At 40.1% G+C, this 16,398-nt stretch overlaps 1 protein-coding gene across 10 annotated transcripts in view; it reads right to left on the bottom strand.

The window, feature by feature from the left end:
- DMD (dystrophin) overlaps positions 1-16,398 on the bottom strand; it is a 1,304,666-nt gene that overhangs the window by 57,262 nt on the left and 1,231,006 nt on the right. For all 10 annotated transcript variants that reach the window (XM_087759563.1, XM_087759562.1, XM_087759568.1 and 7 more), the window contains 3 exons: positions 9,103-9,177; positions 3,590-3,791; positions 181-266 (listed from right to left, as the gene is read on the bottom strand). In XM_087759563.1, the coding sequence (XP_087615689.1) occupies positions 181-266; positions 3,590-3,791; positions 9,103-9,177 (363 nt within the window). The remainder of the gene's footprint in view (positions 1-180; positions 267-3,589; positions 3,792-9,102; positions 9,178-16,398) is intronic.

The following is a 16,398-nucleotide window of genomic DNA, read 5'->3' as shown; positions in this document are numbered from 1 at the left end:
ACCTAAAACCATACTAAACAAATAACTTAAAAGTACAAGGTGGAGCAAATTAACACACTTTGCATCTGGACTATCTAAAAGAACGTGTCTATATGCTACTTAAACGTTTATGCAATAAATAGGAGGAATGAAAACAGAATATAAACATAAACTAAAACCAAAAGAATTACATTGACTTACATCTGTATTTATCTTCCAGGTGTGCTTTACAAAGGGATACAACACCAGTTTTGAAAGATAAGACACGGATCCTTCCTGTTCGACCCCTAATGAAAAAGAAACATTGGCTGATCATACGGTCCATTCATGCCATAATTTGTTTACTACAATGAAGTTCACCACTGTACCGTAGTTGTCATAAATGAAGTCCCACAAAGAACCATGTTGCACAGCGCACACTAGCCAGTTATTAGATAAGCTAGAAATGAAATATAAAATATGGTTGTGGCTCCACAGGTGTAGCTGCATTGGATTGTGCCATTGTATCAATTCAACCAGAAATGGTCTCATTCGGAAACAATTACTCACCTTTGTTACAACAGAAGTGAGAGTAAAGAGTCTTTACACTACGCTTATTTGAAAAGGCTTCCCTACAAACTGCTGCTGTTCTCAGAGAAGATGGGGTCCCTGACGGAACAGGAAACCATCCCTTTCGCCAAAGACAATGTAACTTCACTGTAATTAGAAATGCGATGCAGCCATCGTTTTTAAGAAGTTGTTGCTTACTGTCTGTCAGCCCTGCCCTGACCTGTTTGAGAAAGAGCCAGGCACGAAAAAGTGGCCTCGGCCAGTGGTATGCAGTGACAGAGGCACTTGTAAGACGTTCAGGTGAATGATGAAGCTTGCCTAGAAATCACGAGAAGGCAGGCAGGCTGCACAGTCGTGCCATTAACAACATGGTGTGGTTCCTGAGCTCCTCCTCGCAGCACTCAAACCTGTCCTGCGCTGTGCCAAGGGGCTGATATGCACCACATCAGTCCCTGTGCTGCCTCCGGTCAGCTTCCCCTCATGCGCACTCCTGCCTTGTGATGTGCCCGCCCTATTACTTTTGCTTTTTAACCTGACTGTGAGAAGACCATCTGGTTTAGCTCAATTTACTTCCAGTTGCTGGCTTCTCGACTTTTATTTCTGATAGCATTTCAAATATATAACATCTATTGCAAACAAAGACATATACAACATAGGAAGCCAATGCCTAAGAACGACATTTTTGAAGCAGAGCCTTATCAACAGTTTTGAAGCATCACCAGTAAGAACACCACTGGAAAGAAGATCAATCATGCACAGGCATGCCATAGTCATGCATTAGGCTGCACTGTTCGGCAAAGATACACGTTGTCTTTTTAATCCTACAAGAGTGTTGTAGGAGCCAGTGGTGCTCATTTACCCAGGCACCTCCCCTGCAAACCCTAAAAAAGGTGCAGACAGAAACTAGCGGACAAAACAGAATTTAGAAATTGCAACCTTTTACTAAAGAACCTTGCGTTTTTCATCACGAATAAGCATTTGTTGTTTACGTCTGTTTCCACGCTCCACTCCTCTTACTCCTCTCCCTCAAATCTTTTCCAAATTAATTATCATCTGTGCCCTGAGAAACTCCTGCTGATGAATACCAGGCTCATGCAAATTATACAAGAGAAGAATGTAGAATGATGATTTCCCTGCAAGGCATATTAAATTGAAACTTGCACGAATCATGAGTTGTTCAGTTCACTCTTCTCTCTTCCCAAGTCAAACCAATAATTTAGCATGCTACTGCAAATGAGCATGAGTGACTGATCAATTAAAACAAATCTGAAACGTGTTGGATTTGCAGAGCTGTGCCCATAATTAGATCAGTCATTGACTGTGAATTTGATTAATATCTTTACAAATGACAGTTTTCAATTATAAGAAAAGTAAAGATTCAGTACATTTAATTAAACATCTCCAGTACTGCTATGCACTTCAGTTGATCTCTGCCTACTAAGTTTACAATGAAAACTAAATACATGTAACCCCAAGGTCACCTCTCGTACCAGCGTAATTCAGACCTGAATTTCAGCAAAATAGCCAGGAGCTTTCCTCACACATAAAATACCTCTCTGTTTCATTGTGTCCTGCAATATCCAGCTCTCTAGCATACCTAGGGAATCGCCCGGAGGCAGCTAATTATAATTTCTAATGTCATACTTTCAGCACAGTGCAACATAAAGAAAACTAGACTGGACATGGCAAATCTAAACTGGACGGTCCAGCTTAGGAGTAGCCTGTGGAATGACCTTTAGTTCCCTCTCTGCCTCTAACATGGCTGATCTGGATTAGCATCCCTAGCACATCTTTTCTGGTTTTCGCTAACCGAGTATCTTGGTTTATATGTTATTTATAGTTGATGATAATTCAGAAGTGGATCAGAGTTCTGTGAAAGCCAAAGCAGATTAAAGAAATAAAATCTGTCTCTTAAATGAATATAGCCCCATTCCCTACTACCAGTACACTACACAAAAATTTAATGTAATCTGGGTAATCCACTTCACAGGATATTGCAGCTGCTGCAGAGGACGTTATAAGCAACTGGCTTATCGGAGGTGATCCTGTAGGAAGAGACTCTGTACAAATCTGTACTTTTTTTTTGGTAGGTGATCATTGAAGCTTCAGTGCTGTGATAAAGTGTGGATGGAGGAACAATGTTTTGGCACTTCAATACAGTTCAAAATGTCAATGGAAATACAATAATAGACCCATGTCCTTCCATTTCTATATGTAAATGTTTATTCTGCCACAGTTATGAGTGCGTCTGGCTGAAGGTGGCTGATAAGAACCTTAAAAACACAAATAAAGACTTCCACTGACATTTTTTCCACTAAATTCACCAAATACAAAAATAATGCCTTATTCTAAAATTACCTTACAAACGTGTTGGAATTTGTCTATGTGTTATGAGCATTAACCCACTGAATAGGAATACTTATAAATTTTCTTAAGGTAAATTTACACTGTTGTAGTTATACTTATAGGTACACTTTTAAAAATTAAATTTTAGATGAAGTATTCCTCAAATTCCTCAAATCTCCTGACTGCTAAGGGTTGTAAGCACTTCAAATTAGAGATGAACTTCTTCCATCTTTGAACAAGAATTATAGATTGAAAGCTATAGAAAATGGACAGCTCTGAAAAGGTTTAATACCTAGAAATACAGACACATGCAAGAGTCTATATGATGGTGTTCATACTGTTGCTTCTTGATAATTCTCTTGAATTCTTCTACCTAAATAAATTAAATAACCCACGCAAAGCTGTGACCTACTGAGGACATGCAGTCCCGGAATTGCTCTGAACACAGAAATCTGTTAAAAAAAGTTCTGCTTTCCAGCTCTCTCACTGCTTAGCTTAATAAAGCTGTGATTGTAAGCCTAACCAAGGGCTGTATTGATTCAGCTAAATGCAGCCATTAAACCATTAGGTTTATTAAACTTTCACTTCAACTACTGTTTTTTTCAGTTTCAAGCCATTCATTTTATAACGAGGCAGATGGCTCGTTACCCCTTTCCCCTTCCCCTTGTGCTGGGAAAGCTCCTGAGCACCCCATGTTCAGAGCACCCATACATACGTGTCGTAGACATTCAGCAGCCAGTTGAGGCACATGTCCACGCAGAGAGGAACATTGACCAGGTTATTGTGCTCTTGTTCCAGTCGATCATAAATGGTGGTCAAGCAATTGATGATCTGGAGAATATCCATCGGCTGGTCGTTTTGTTTGAGGTTGTGCTGGTCCAAGGCATCACATGCAGCAGACAGGCTCAGGAGATCCACTGTTAAAATAAAACAAACCACAATAAAGACTGAAGAGAAACAGTGGTTGTATTACCCATACCCAAAAACTAAACAGAAAAATTTACTTGGCTTACACACGTGGCCAGAGGACATTTTACATCCTCTGAAAGTCACGTGCAAGACTGGTTTCAAGACTCCTACAGGTGCACTGTTTATTCAGCTGTGGTCTTAGAGAGCAGTGTTTATAAAAGTGAAATCTGTTTCATTTTTAGCTGTAAAGTACCTATTATGCTATTGGCTCCTATGGAAATATTACACAAATTATTGTGTAATAAAAATTACATACTTCATGTTTTATGTTCTTATAGATAGGCTAATATTTGACTACTGCATTCACCAAATGTGCTCTAAACATAGGACATGTCATCAGCTTTCCTGAGACGTGACATTCATTTCTTACAGAAGTCAAGCAATCTTAACTGAACCAAACTTCACAAGGAATACACAAACAAATCACAAATGAACTGGGATTAACCTCTCTGTTACTTTTCCTCTGGTGAGCACAGGGAAAAGAAAGTTCCAGAGACATTAAATGGCCTACTTCAATATTTATTAATTAAATTTATCCATTTTTAATTCTGCAGAGCACTTACATTTATAAATACCTCTGTGACTTTATGGAATAAGACACATTTAAACTTATCAGTCAACACACAGCAGAGTTTTTTGTCACAGACATTTGAAAACTTGATTTTTTTGTTCCAATTTAAGTCAGTAGCATTCTGAAATTCTGATGTCCAAGGCAAAACAGAACTTCCCTTTCTCAGATCTTAGTCTCTGCATACTAACATCAACAGCAGCATCACACTTTGGGGGACACCAAATCAGGGAGTTATGGGATGTTGGTTTACAAAGTAAAACAAGAATAAGAACAAAAGAAATCAGAAAAAGGGGACTATTGACAAAGATCTTCTTGCTGCCACGGGAAAACCCTTCGTAATTCCTTGTAGTGAATTTCCAGGGTGTGAGCAATGGGGATATTCAAGCCCAGATGCTGTTAGTTCTGGTCATACCATGAGCAGTCACAAAGCGCAGCATGATTCAACATGACTCGAGGGAGCAGGATCTGGCCCAAAGCGAACTGCCCAAAATCATCCAGGAAATTCATCACAAAATTGAGAAATGAACTGACCCAACTGCAAGACCATTTTTTTTCTTTCAATGGAATAAAAATGTGTTTTATTGAGTCCTGGCAAGCAACATCTCTCAGTAATGTCAAAAAAAATGTGCAGAGACTAAATGCAGAACCCCATACAGGAATTTCTTAAGAACTTCATCCAGCTTAAGGGCACTTTTGCCAAATTCACACTTGAGTATCCTATTTTATCAAGGATGAAGCTGAGCTGACCCTTTGATGTCCTAGTAGAGATGAAAAATACTTTAGCTGCATACCGGGCTGCTTGGTTATGCTGCATGGACAGTATGCTGGGATTTCATAATTGCCAAAAGAATTTCAGGAGTATAAATTTCATTGGAAATCAACGGGGACTTCTGCCACTAAAGCCCTTAAGCACTTCTGAAAATTTCATCGTGTGGGCCTGACACACCCAGTGCTAGAGTGAATAAGGAAAGCTTGGAATACTATCCCTGTTATTATACCAAGAAATTTAACTTTTAATCTGTGATTTTGTGCAGCTTTTTATTGGAATTTTACTTTTTTTCACATTAGCATACAGATATTTATTAAAAGAAAATCTTTTGGAATATTATGTTTCACCTACTAGCATATAGAAATATATCTATTCTAAGGTCAGTATTATATCCCACAAAAGCATATTTATCAGACCCATTCCTAAGTCTCAGAAAGATGCCTTTCTTCTAATAATTTGTCAAATTGGAAATAGAGCACTGCCTTCACAACACCTTTAACTCTGAGCTTTAGGCTGAACTCTCAGTTCCTTTGAGACTATGAATCAATTGTAATTAAATGAACCCCTCAGGCATCTGAGTGGCAGCTTAATTATATATGCAGCCACTGCTAAACATGGGTCATTCCACTTTGTGAAAGCTTTTCCCACTAATAAGCAGCAACTTCTGAAAAGCCTTTCACCCTGCTCTTCATCAACCTCCTGTCCTATCTTGAAGTTAATAACACATGTTCATCTTATAACAAGCAAAAAGTGCTTGCCACCATGCTCTGCTTTAGGGAACTTCTTTTTATGGGAAGAAGAGTGGCTCTGGCCTTTGGCACGTGAAGCGCCTCCTGCACCTTTCCCACCAAGATTAAAGTAAATGTGGGAGAGTCCCCTCCCAGAACCAGGAATTACGTATTGCTTTCCTGAAAGCAAATATGGAGGTCCCATGAATGACAGACTTTCAAAAGACAAGCCCCAACCGTCACATATATATTGAAGAGTTGTATATTCATTACCATTCAGTGATCTGCAAAGCTTTAATTGAAAAAAAACATACCACTTTATGCTTTGTACTTTTTGTGGGTTCTCTGTCACACTTTTGTCCTTTCCTATTTAAAATTCCAAAACTGACTCAAACATTTGTGTGAGCAGTAGCTTCTAGCTTATTTGGAAATCTAAGTCATCTATATAAATATTTCTTTGACCTCTAAGGCAAGAGAAAAACAAACAAACAAAAAAAAACCCACAAAACAAAAAAGTCATTAGGATGTTTGTAACTAGATACCAACCTGTGGCCAGATTGCAGGAAAAGTATAAAAGATGACCCGGAATAACTAACTCACTGGAGGACAGAAGTGACAATTAACAGGCAGGAGAAAGTGTGCTGAGGAGGTCACATACTGAACTTGGGGAAAACTCAATATATGGCTGGTAATAAAAAGTATTAATGGTGTTCCCAGAATGCAAGATCATCTCCTCCATGACCTGCTGTTGGCTGATACATTAAAAAAATATATTTAATCTAGCTTGCATAAAATTAAAGGAAAAAAGCACCCAGCAGAAGTTCTTGAACATTTCCTTCTGCTGCACCTCCAAGAGAAGTTTGTGAATACATGTCATTTTATTGACATCACAATGTTCAGATGTGGTTTGCACTTGAAGATCAGATCTTTGAAAAGTAGCAAAACAAGAAAGCCAACATGCTCTGATATGATTATCAAAGGAAACCATACATTTTAAAAAAAAAAACGGTGCAATAGTTACACCTGGCATGCCCACAATAATTTTGAAGGCTGGGATGACAGAGCCACACACTAGATTCTTCTAAGGTAACACAATACACAAGCATTAATTTGTTAAGGATTACCATTTTCCATATTCTTTACGTTTAATGTCCTAGCATCTTAAAGTTTGCTGGCCTGATTTACAAACTGAAAAGAAGTGAGTCTAAGAATAGTTCATTTTTAAAAGTGTTTCTATTCTTGCTACTGAGAAATAGGCTGTGCCTTCAGTCCTGTGGGCCTTCTATTGTGCACACATCTTTAGAATGCTCCTCGGTAGACAAAACTGCTCTGCTTTTTATGAAGTTTGCAGAAAAGAATATACATATATATACTTAAACTCCTGCAATTTTAAAACTGAAATAAAAAGTAAAAGCTGAAAGCAGCACCTACTGCAAGTGGACTTTAGGGATGTTTGGCTATCCGTAGGAGCCCTTAAACCCAGCACTGTGCTCTATTTCTACTAGTGCCAAACTGCAGAAAAAGAATTTTGTAATGAGTTGTTTTTTGGTTTTTTTTTTAATCTAATTAAACTGAGTTCACAAGCGACACTGAAATCATAGAATACACAAATACAATGATGGTGTCTCCAAGCAAAAATATTTGTAAGAACAAAGACTGCTAACCAAATTCCTTAAATACTTCTCCTTAGATACAAGTATGAAGAATGTGCTAAAGTAATCAGTGTAAGCGCCACTGCATGTCTCCGAAAACACTCATTCTCAGAAAATCCACCTAAGCGTAACCTCGAGAGGTGAACTGCCTTCAGTGCATAATTACAACTCCACACTGTAAAGTCCAAGATGAGTCTAGAATTATTCAGTGGTAGGAATCAGGGTAACACAGATAAAATAAGATGGAATGTTTTGCACTTCCAGCCATAAAAACCTGTTACAAGTTACACTTGTGCACTGCCAGCTAGAGAAACCTGTAATTCCAAAAGTTTTAGTTCCTTACTTCAGTGCTGCACTGATTATGAATGCTTTTCACTGCATATCACTCCAGTTTCTTTACACTACCTTTCCACAATGAGCGTGGCAGGAGTGCTGTGCCATGGAAAGATGTTTGTATTTCTGATCATCGTAATTCATTCTTTGTCACTGCATTCATGCTAAAATCTTTCATCGTGTTACAAGACTTTTCACTTATTCTTTATGTTTTCCCTTTTTTTCTTTTTCTTTTCTATTTTTTTATAAATTCAGAAATTAAGTCTGTTCATTAGTGGAATTCACCCATGCTTGTAAGCCTAAAAGCAAACATGCTCAAAAATACCGAGGTTTGACACAGTTCCAGAAGGCATGTGAGCACAAATCCAAACTTGAGATAAATCAACAGTTGAGACGTTGGCAACTGTGTCAGAAATTTAACCCTGTAATTAAATGCCGAATAGTGAACGTTAAAATATTTTAATAACCCTCCAAATTGTGCTGTCTAATAAACTGCTTGCTTTGGGAACTGACTGGACTACCAAGAGAACTATGAGCAAATTATTTAGCTCTCAGGTTACAATAAGCTGAAGAGGAAACCTAACTCCAGTGACTGGTAGAATACCATACACCAGTCGAGAGAATTAAAGTGTAAGAACATGCACATCACTAACGTACGGCTGATGAGAGACTTCTGAACCTAACCAAAAGCTTGGGAAAAAATTAAGCTAAATGTTTATTGTGATGATCTCCTTTAAAGGCAACAGCCCCTCAGGGTTCAAGATTCAATTTAAAAAACCATTAGCAACTCCAGCTCTGGAGTGATTATTTCACCCGAACTCTCACCCTTCCCAATACGCTACAATCCTGTTTGCTTGGTCTTGAGCTGTAAAGCTGTGGCTGACACAGGACATGGCTCCAGTAACGAGCACAGAGAAAACACCCGGCTAAAGAGTATAAACATAAATATGTAGGGGCTGTTAGTTTTGTTTCTGATCCACCATTCTGTCTTACAAGGGACAGACCTGTACACCACCCAGCACCTTGGTTTCGTATGGAATGTGCAAACCAGTGGCAGCAGAAGACCCTTCAGGTGAGAGGTTTCCATCCACCAGGTAGAGCTGGGGGGCTGTGGGGGTGTTTTTCTGTTTCTGAAAGTTGCAAACAAACTTGTGTGTTGGTCATAAAGCCTTCCCGACAGCGAGTGAGGCACAGGCACATACTTACAGCAGAGGGCTTTCTGCAGCCTGCGGAGTTTCATGGCAGTCCTGTACGCTGAGAACCTGACGTTGTTCAGGTCAGCTGTAGGGGGGAAATATTAAAATAAAAGATCAGCTTTACACCTCAGAAATAACCAGACTCATGAAGATGTGAAGTTGAACTAGATTATAGTCATTGGTTACAAGAACAGCGGGGGGGGGGAAAAATGTACGTTAGAAATTCTACTTCACTGAGCAAAAACCCTCAAAATTTAACAATCAATCATCCAAAAGAAAAACACTAAGTCCTAAAGTGTTATTTCTTTTCGTTCAAAGGCACTGAACTTAAGAGCACTTGAAAGGACAACATCAGTGACTGCAGCAGTGTTGTCTGACAACACCGCAGCCTTTCACACCACAGGCACTGAGAGAGAGATAAGAACCTGAAACAACTCCTTGTCTGCCCGATGCACCAGCCAGGCTGCGTGCAGGCAGCCCCGAAAGAAGAGCTCTGCCCGGGAAAAAGCAGGCAACTCTCAGCTACTGCTAAAAAAAACTTTATTTAAAAAAAAAAAAACAAACACCAAAACAATGAAACTTTTGTGCTTTCCACCCAAGCAGATCCCAGCCATGCCCTGAGATGCAGGGCCTTCGTGGTGAGAAGCCAGCTCACCCAGCCAGGTGAGTTCCCAGGTTCCCGCCTCCAAAATGGCAGGGAACAGCACCTGGCTAGGAACAAACAGCGTGGCGCAATTTTTGCTGGAGCCTTCTTGTGCGGTTAACAAAATAAGGACATCAGCACAAGTCCCCACTGAATAGTTTAGCCATGGCTTGCAAAATCCTCCTGGGACACCACAGGGACGAGGTGGGCCGCACACCAAACCAGTCACACCACACCAGAACTTATACAAGCCTCTCAGCATACCTGAATGCTATTCAGCAGCAAATTCTGATTATCTCCACAGCAAAGCACAGCAACTTGTCCACAGTCTAAGAATTGAACACTAGACAAAACTGAAAAGAAAGGAGGGGTTGTCTTGGACCAAATCTGGCCAGGAAACTGTGTTTGCATCTTTCTCTTCCATGAAACCAGACGGAGGAAGATGCACTTATTCTAGTGTTGTCCCTGGCTTTGCTGAGGGTGGCCTTGGGCAAACTGCATTTACAACAAGAATGAAGATAAAATTCACTGAAAGTGAGGTTGAAACTACTGTGGCTGAATTCCTGCCATCAGTACCACTACATCGGCTAACTTGTAACGTACAACTAGATTTGGCATACCAGCACTACAGTGCAGATACACCACCGCTTGCATTATTCAGAATCAAACTCAGGATGCAGAAGTAAGCGCACAAGTCTGGCAAAGGGCTTTTGTTTATGCGAGTAGATCAACAGGTACCTAAGCTAACCGTGTGCAGCTGCAAGCTGGTACCTTCACCAAAGATTACCCGGGTGAGCCATGAAGGTTGCTGTTTTGGGGCCAAGTCCATGAACAGACGCTGTTTCCCAAGTGGCACTGCCAGCTCCTCCCAGGATGCTACGGGGCAGCTGCACTGGGAACTGAAGAGTGGCATGGGAGCACCCTCGCGTGCTACAGTGTGGTCACCCCACCGCCAAAAACCCAGACTGCAGCTGGCATGCTTCTGGCCCTATCACCTACCCAGCTAATTCCTGGGCACAGACACTCCTGGGCATTTGAGCGGTCTAGGGACCATTCCCAACAGATGGCTGGCATCCTGTAATTTAAGGGTTTTCTAGCACAGAAATAGACTGTTTGTGCCAGCCAGTTTCAGCAGCCGGCAACACTCCTGAAAGCATTTAATTTACTGATGAAACCCATGAGGCCTAAGGAGTTAATGATGGGAAAGTGTTTGGAAAATGTAAACTACTATGTAAATACAAAAAGAACATTAAAAAAATATATACTGGCTCAGAATAAAGGTCCTTTAGCCCAATAAACTGCCTCTAAGCCTGGCAGACTTAACAGAAAGAATATGACGAAAAACAGGGCAAATATAAAACATTTCCTTGCTGGCATATGCGCTGAGGTGCTATAAAGCTGTTTGCAATGTGGTAGCTTGGGTATAACTATCCCAACATCATTTACAATGCTGTACAAGTATAGGTAGCAGAGGGAATATAGTCTCAATTACATTAATTTTAATTAAGCTGTTCTGAATGAGTAATTTGAGGCTTGAAAATTCAGTCGTTTTGTATACCTTAATAAAAGCTGTGGAACGTTTCTAAAACACATCTTACAGCAGAAGGGGAAGTTTCAGCTTTGTATCTCATTTCTTTTTCTTTGCACCGTTCCATCCACCTTTTTAATGGGCAGTTCTCCTGTGTATTGTTCCTGCCAGCTCCCTCTCTCACAATCATCCTGACAGGTCCAGAAGCCTTAATGTGGTGTGGAATACAGTGAGCAAGTTAAATAAAGCGACTTCATTTGTCTTGAAGGGAAATTAATAAAGCAGTCTCTCACAAACACACTGTGACTTCAGTTACATTTTGTACTCTTGTTGTAAATCTGCACTTGTATTCTGGAAAAGAATATATACTAGATGACGGGTAGCATTTGATAAAATGAAGAAGCCTTCCCTAAATTTTCCCTGAGTATTCTGAAAAAAGCTTCTCTACTTATTATTTATATTTTAAGAAATACTGGTAAATATATATGCATATTATTTCAGGCCTTGATCAGGGCAGAAAGTACAATTCATAAAGACACTTAATCCTGAAAGTGCTGTAGTTTACATCTATTTTCCTGTATATGTAATACACACTGAACTTGTTATCAACCTTAATGACATTGCTGCCAAGAAGCATCTGCTGTAAATGACCAACAAGCAATGTCAGGAGCTAGTTTCGGAGCCCTCATCTCAGGTTGTGGGAAAGTAGCAGCAATGTCTGCTTTTGGCTCTACGTGCTGAGGCCAAGCGTAGCCGTCGCATACCTCCACTCCCACCTTCGTTGCTGTTATCAGTATTAGCCCATGCCCAGTTACTGCCCCAGTGTCAACTGCTCACCTCCCGTCTTCGTTATGCCACCACCTCCATGGTCCTGACAGACAGCTCTCTTACCAGGTGGTGACAGTCATTTGAGGTCACTGGACCTTAATGATTTAGCTTTTCCCTCTGCCTACTCCTATGAAACTGCTGGTGGTGTCTGTCTTCCCCCAGAGCTAATGCTGGAACAAATGCATTGCTCTGTGGAGAAATGAGGGGAGCCCAGGCCTCTCCTAATTGTGTTCAAAATATTTCCCTTGCTGGTATATGATCCCATTTAAATGAACTGTAGAACGTAAGACTGTCAGGCAACGAGACTTGTTCACAGGGCTCAGGAGCGTTGGAGGCAACATCACCACTAACAGCAAGGGAGGAGCCTGGGAGTGAGGCAGCATAAGGCGCTGCCTGGCTGCAAGCCAGCCGCTACTGCTGGGAACTTGCGGAGGAGGGAAGAAGGAGGCTCAAGCAGCAGCAACCTTCTGAGGGCCAATGGAATTGCCAGTAGTTACTCCTTCCCTGTGGGTTTTTTCCCCTCTTGGGTCCTGAGGGAAAAAATCTGATGCTTTCTCCATTCCCAAACAGCCCACTAAAGGAGTCAGGGCCCACTAAGCCTTGACTCCAAACCTTTAATCATCCCTGAGCAGGTCGGAGAGCTCAGTATACCCCGCATGCTTTCCTCCAGTCCTTTCCTCCCACTCCTAGAAATTATGCACCATCTCGTCATCTGAATGAGGTAGTCAGAGGGCTGAAAAGCCCTTGGAGTATATAAGACTTCTGCAGGTTGTTTAATGATACTCTCAGTCCTTGTTCAGAAGGTAACTTTCAAGCTTTCATCAAAAAGTCTAAATGCTCAAGAGCATAATCTGTTTATGGTCTGAAATAATGATGTAGTAGAAGAGGTCACCTGGCCCCTGGAAAGGAACGGACTGAGGAAAAGATCACACAGGAGTATTTGGTGACACTGATATTTACATCCCAGACCAAAGAGAAGTCATGGCTCTCCCGCCACTCAGCCATGAACGATCTCTCTGTGCAAGGGAGTATAAGTGCTTCTAAGGGAGAAGATTTAAGATTGAGTTACAGAAGACCTGTAAGATGGGGCAGGTGCTTACAGCTGATGCCTTTGCAGCAATGAACAATCCCACCAACACAGCAGGTAAGATCTCTCCCTGATCTTCCTAAGCTTCTCCCACAGCCCTCCCACGACCATGGTGGAAGGAGTTCAAAGTGCTAAAGCACCAGTGACTCTCAGAAAATAGGAAATCGCCTTTCGCCGCTCTCTTTTCATTACAGACATGACAAGCACCTCCCTTTGCTTCATGGCAGCTAATGCAGTAGGGAGAACGTTATCTAGAAAAGTGATTTCCTCCACATCCATCACGTGCCTGCAACATATGAATATGTTCGTGTTCATATTCTTATATTCATTCACATTACTACAAATAACATTGAACAAGAACTAGTGCTCTTTAATGAAGAGGACTCCAGACTGCTGATAGTGAGAACTCAAATCAGAAATACTACAGAAAGATGATCAGATAATTAAATTCTAACCTTTTCTGCATAATTCTGCATGTTGAAAGAAATCTCAAAACGTAAGTGCTATGTTCTTCCTCAAAAGAGCTAAGACATCCTCAGCAACACATTTTTCAGTGTTGTATTTCTACAGTATTGTAGAAACAGCTGTAATTACACATAGCAGATCCTTTTGACAGTGGATAATCAGGTAAAAAAAACCCACTCATTTGAGAAGTGGTCAGTGATTTGTATCAAAAATTCAAACCACCGGCTGGAATGTCCCACTGACTACTGACACACTACCAACAAATAAAATGTTGTAGATTTTTTTTAAAAATTCTCCCATGCTACATTCCAGATTTTACATTGGGATATGAATATTATTTTAAAAGGAAAACCAGATCCTCATATTCTTGAGTCTCACTGCATGAAATAAGTTGGTAAGCAACTAAAAGCAATAAAAAATTAAACAACAATAAGTTTTTAAAAAGAAAATATTTAACAAGAGGTTTAGCATCCAGCATGGAAGGACATTTGTTTTTATTCTTAAGAAGTCACATCTATAACCCAGACAACAGGTTTTAAGTAAGGTGTTATAACTGAACTGCTTTCCATGCTGGTTCTTAAACAGACTAACCCCACCCTGCAGTTGCTCCAGCTGCTGTGAGTGCTGAATGACTGGATGTTTCACTTGATAATGTACTGTCCTCTACAACAGACTAATCTCACCGAGTGTTTAAAAGCTCTGGGATGGACCAGTCTACCTCTCGTCAACGGTTGTTCCTATAATTTGTCTCTCTCACACACAATGTAACCTGAGGGCATCTCAGGAAGTCCTTTCTACCTGGAAACCACCTTGGTTTTTACTTTAAAAGAGCGTTACTTGTTTCTATTATTGTGGTTATTATTATAATTGCTTTTTAATTAATGAGGACAAAACATAGGCATTTTACTTGATTTTATGGACAGCAATTTTCTCACTGCTGGGACACCATCAAACTGAAAAGAGCAGCTTACGTGCTTCAGGTCATAACCATCTCAAGAGTAAAATCTGGCAAGCTAACAACTAACTCCTTTGAAAGAAATTAGAGCTCATCAGGTCAAATGTTCATTGTCATTTGATAAGATTTACAGAGTTTGGTGTTTGGTTTTTTTTTTTTTTAAACTCTCACTTATTTTCAAGGAAAGAAAATTAACCTACAGTGATATACCTCAAAACCTGAAAGTCTTACTCAACTATAGCTTACGGCATGCTTGTATAGCCATACAGCTGTTCATAAATACAATGCTTGCAGTGAATAAACTATTTTGGGAATTACGTGTCACTGTTGTCTCTGAAAATGCCTACCTCAACAAGGTTAAAAACTGTTTACTGTACAGTCCTGAATACACCATAATTCCACTACCAGCCACTAAGCTTTCATGTTTCATCAGACATTAACAGCAGCCTGACTTTTCAAGAAGCTTCATCTCACATCAGTTCAATACAGCTGCAATTCCTTGACCAGCTGATAAGAATGCGGGGTTTCTTCCTGCTGCTCAAACCCCATATATAAATCTTCTAATGATGCCCTACAGTGACATATATGACCTCTTTAAGAATTGTAATTTAAAAATGCAAATGAGACAAATGCATAAAGGAAAGAATCAAGTAACACTGCTTAATATCAGTTGAGTCTCAGCCATTGACTCTTTTATTGTAACAATAATTAATGCTATCATCTACATTGCTTTGAGAATAACTAACAGTAAACAGTATTATACAGACATACAGCTTAACCACTCTCCATGAAACAACATGGCACACTGTACTAGATCTGTCCCACTGAATAAAAAAGCTGATAGTGTCTCTGCAAATTAGTAAGTGGGAGGTACCCTGGGAACCAAAATGCTACTGATTGCATCTAGACCAAGCAGATGAACAACACAGCATGTGCCAGCATTCTGATAACTGGACCAATTGACATGACCTTCGTGAATTTAGTTTTAGCATGTAATGGCTCTTCTTCAGCCTGTAAACCCAAAAGTGTAAGAAAGGATATGATGTACACCTGGGTTACATCCCATTATGGGGTTGGGATGCGAGTAGAGTTTGCAGTCAGAAAGGTCAGAAACCCCTCATGTACGCTAGATGACAAGTACTCATAATGGAAAATCCTAAAATAAATAAATAGCAAACAAACATCTTCAAAAATATTAATGAAAGGTGTCCATTTGCAAACCAAGAGTGCAATACTCGAGCAAAATGTTCCCATACTGGTCACCTATTCCATAACAGAACATTACTCTCCTTCACTGATAACATCCCTATGGTTTAATTTTCAAGGGACGCAACGTTAACTTCTACCACCTAACTTCTACTTTGCTGCCATAGTTACGTTTATTGTCTGTTAGGTGTATGCCTACACAGGATGCAATCACACACTGTTAGAAACGACCTACTCCAGGTCTGACTACTATCCAAGGTTGACAAAACCCAACCAGTCCTATTTTCTGAAATAAGAAGTTTTATTATTCAGATTGTAGTTAGCTTGAAAAGGACATCAGTGAATAAAGAACCTTTAAAGAACGACCATATGTATCATCTTGCTGAATTTCAGTAGAAATCAAACGATTGATGTGTGCATTAGGCACGTCTTTCTAGTACAAACATAGAAAGCAATTAGTTGAATATGAATAAAACCTCATACTCAGTACATGGTTTAGTAGTTTGTAATAAAAACTATTATGGCAGAGAGGGCAGTTTAGCCTCTTCAGGCAGCATTTCAGAAGGACAAATCAAAATACACAAACTGAAAATG

This window comes from Nipponia nippon, unplaced genomic scaffold (genome assembly GCF_047370975.1).
Source record: "Nipponia nippon isolate SJK-2023a ecotype South Korea unplaced genomic scaffold, ASM4737097v1 scaffold_2, whole genome shotgun sequence".
Lineage (NCBI taxonomy): Eukaryota > Metazoa > Chordata > Aves > Pelecaniformes > Threskiornithidae > Nipponia > Nipponia nippon.
This window is presented reverse-complemented; position numbering and strand designations above follow the sequence as displayed.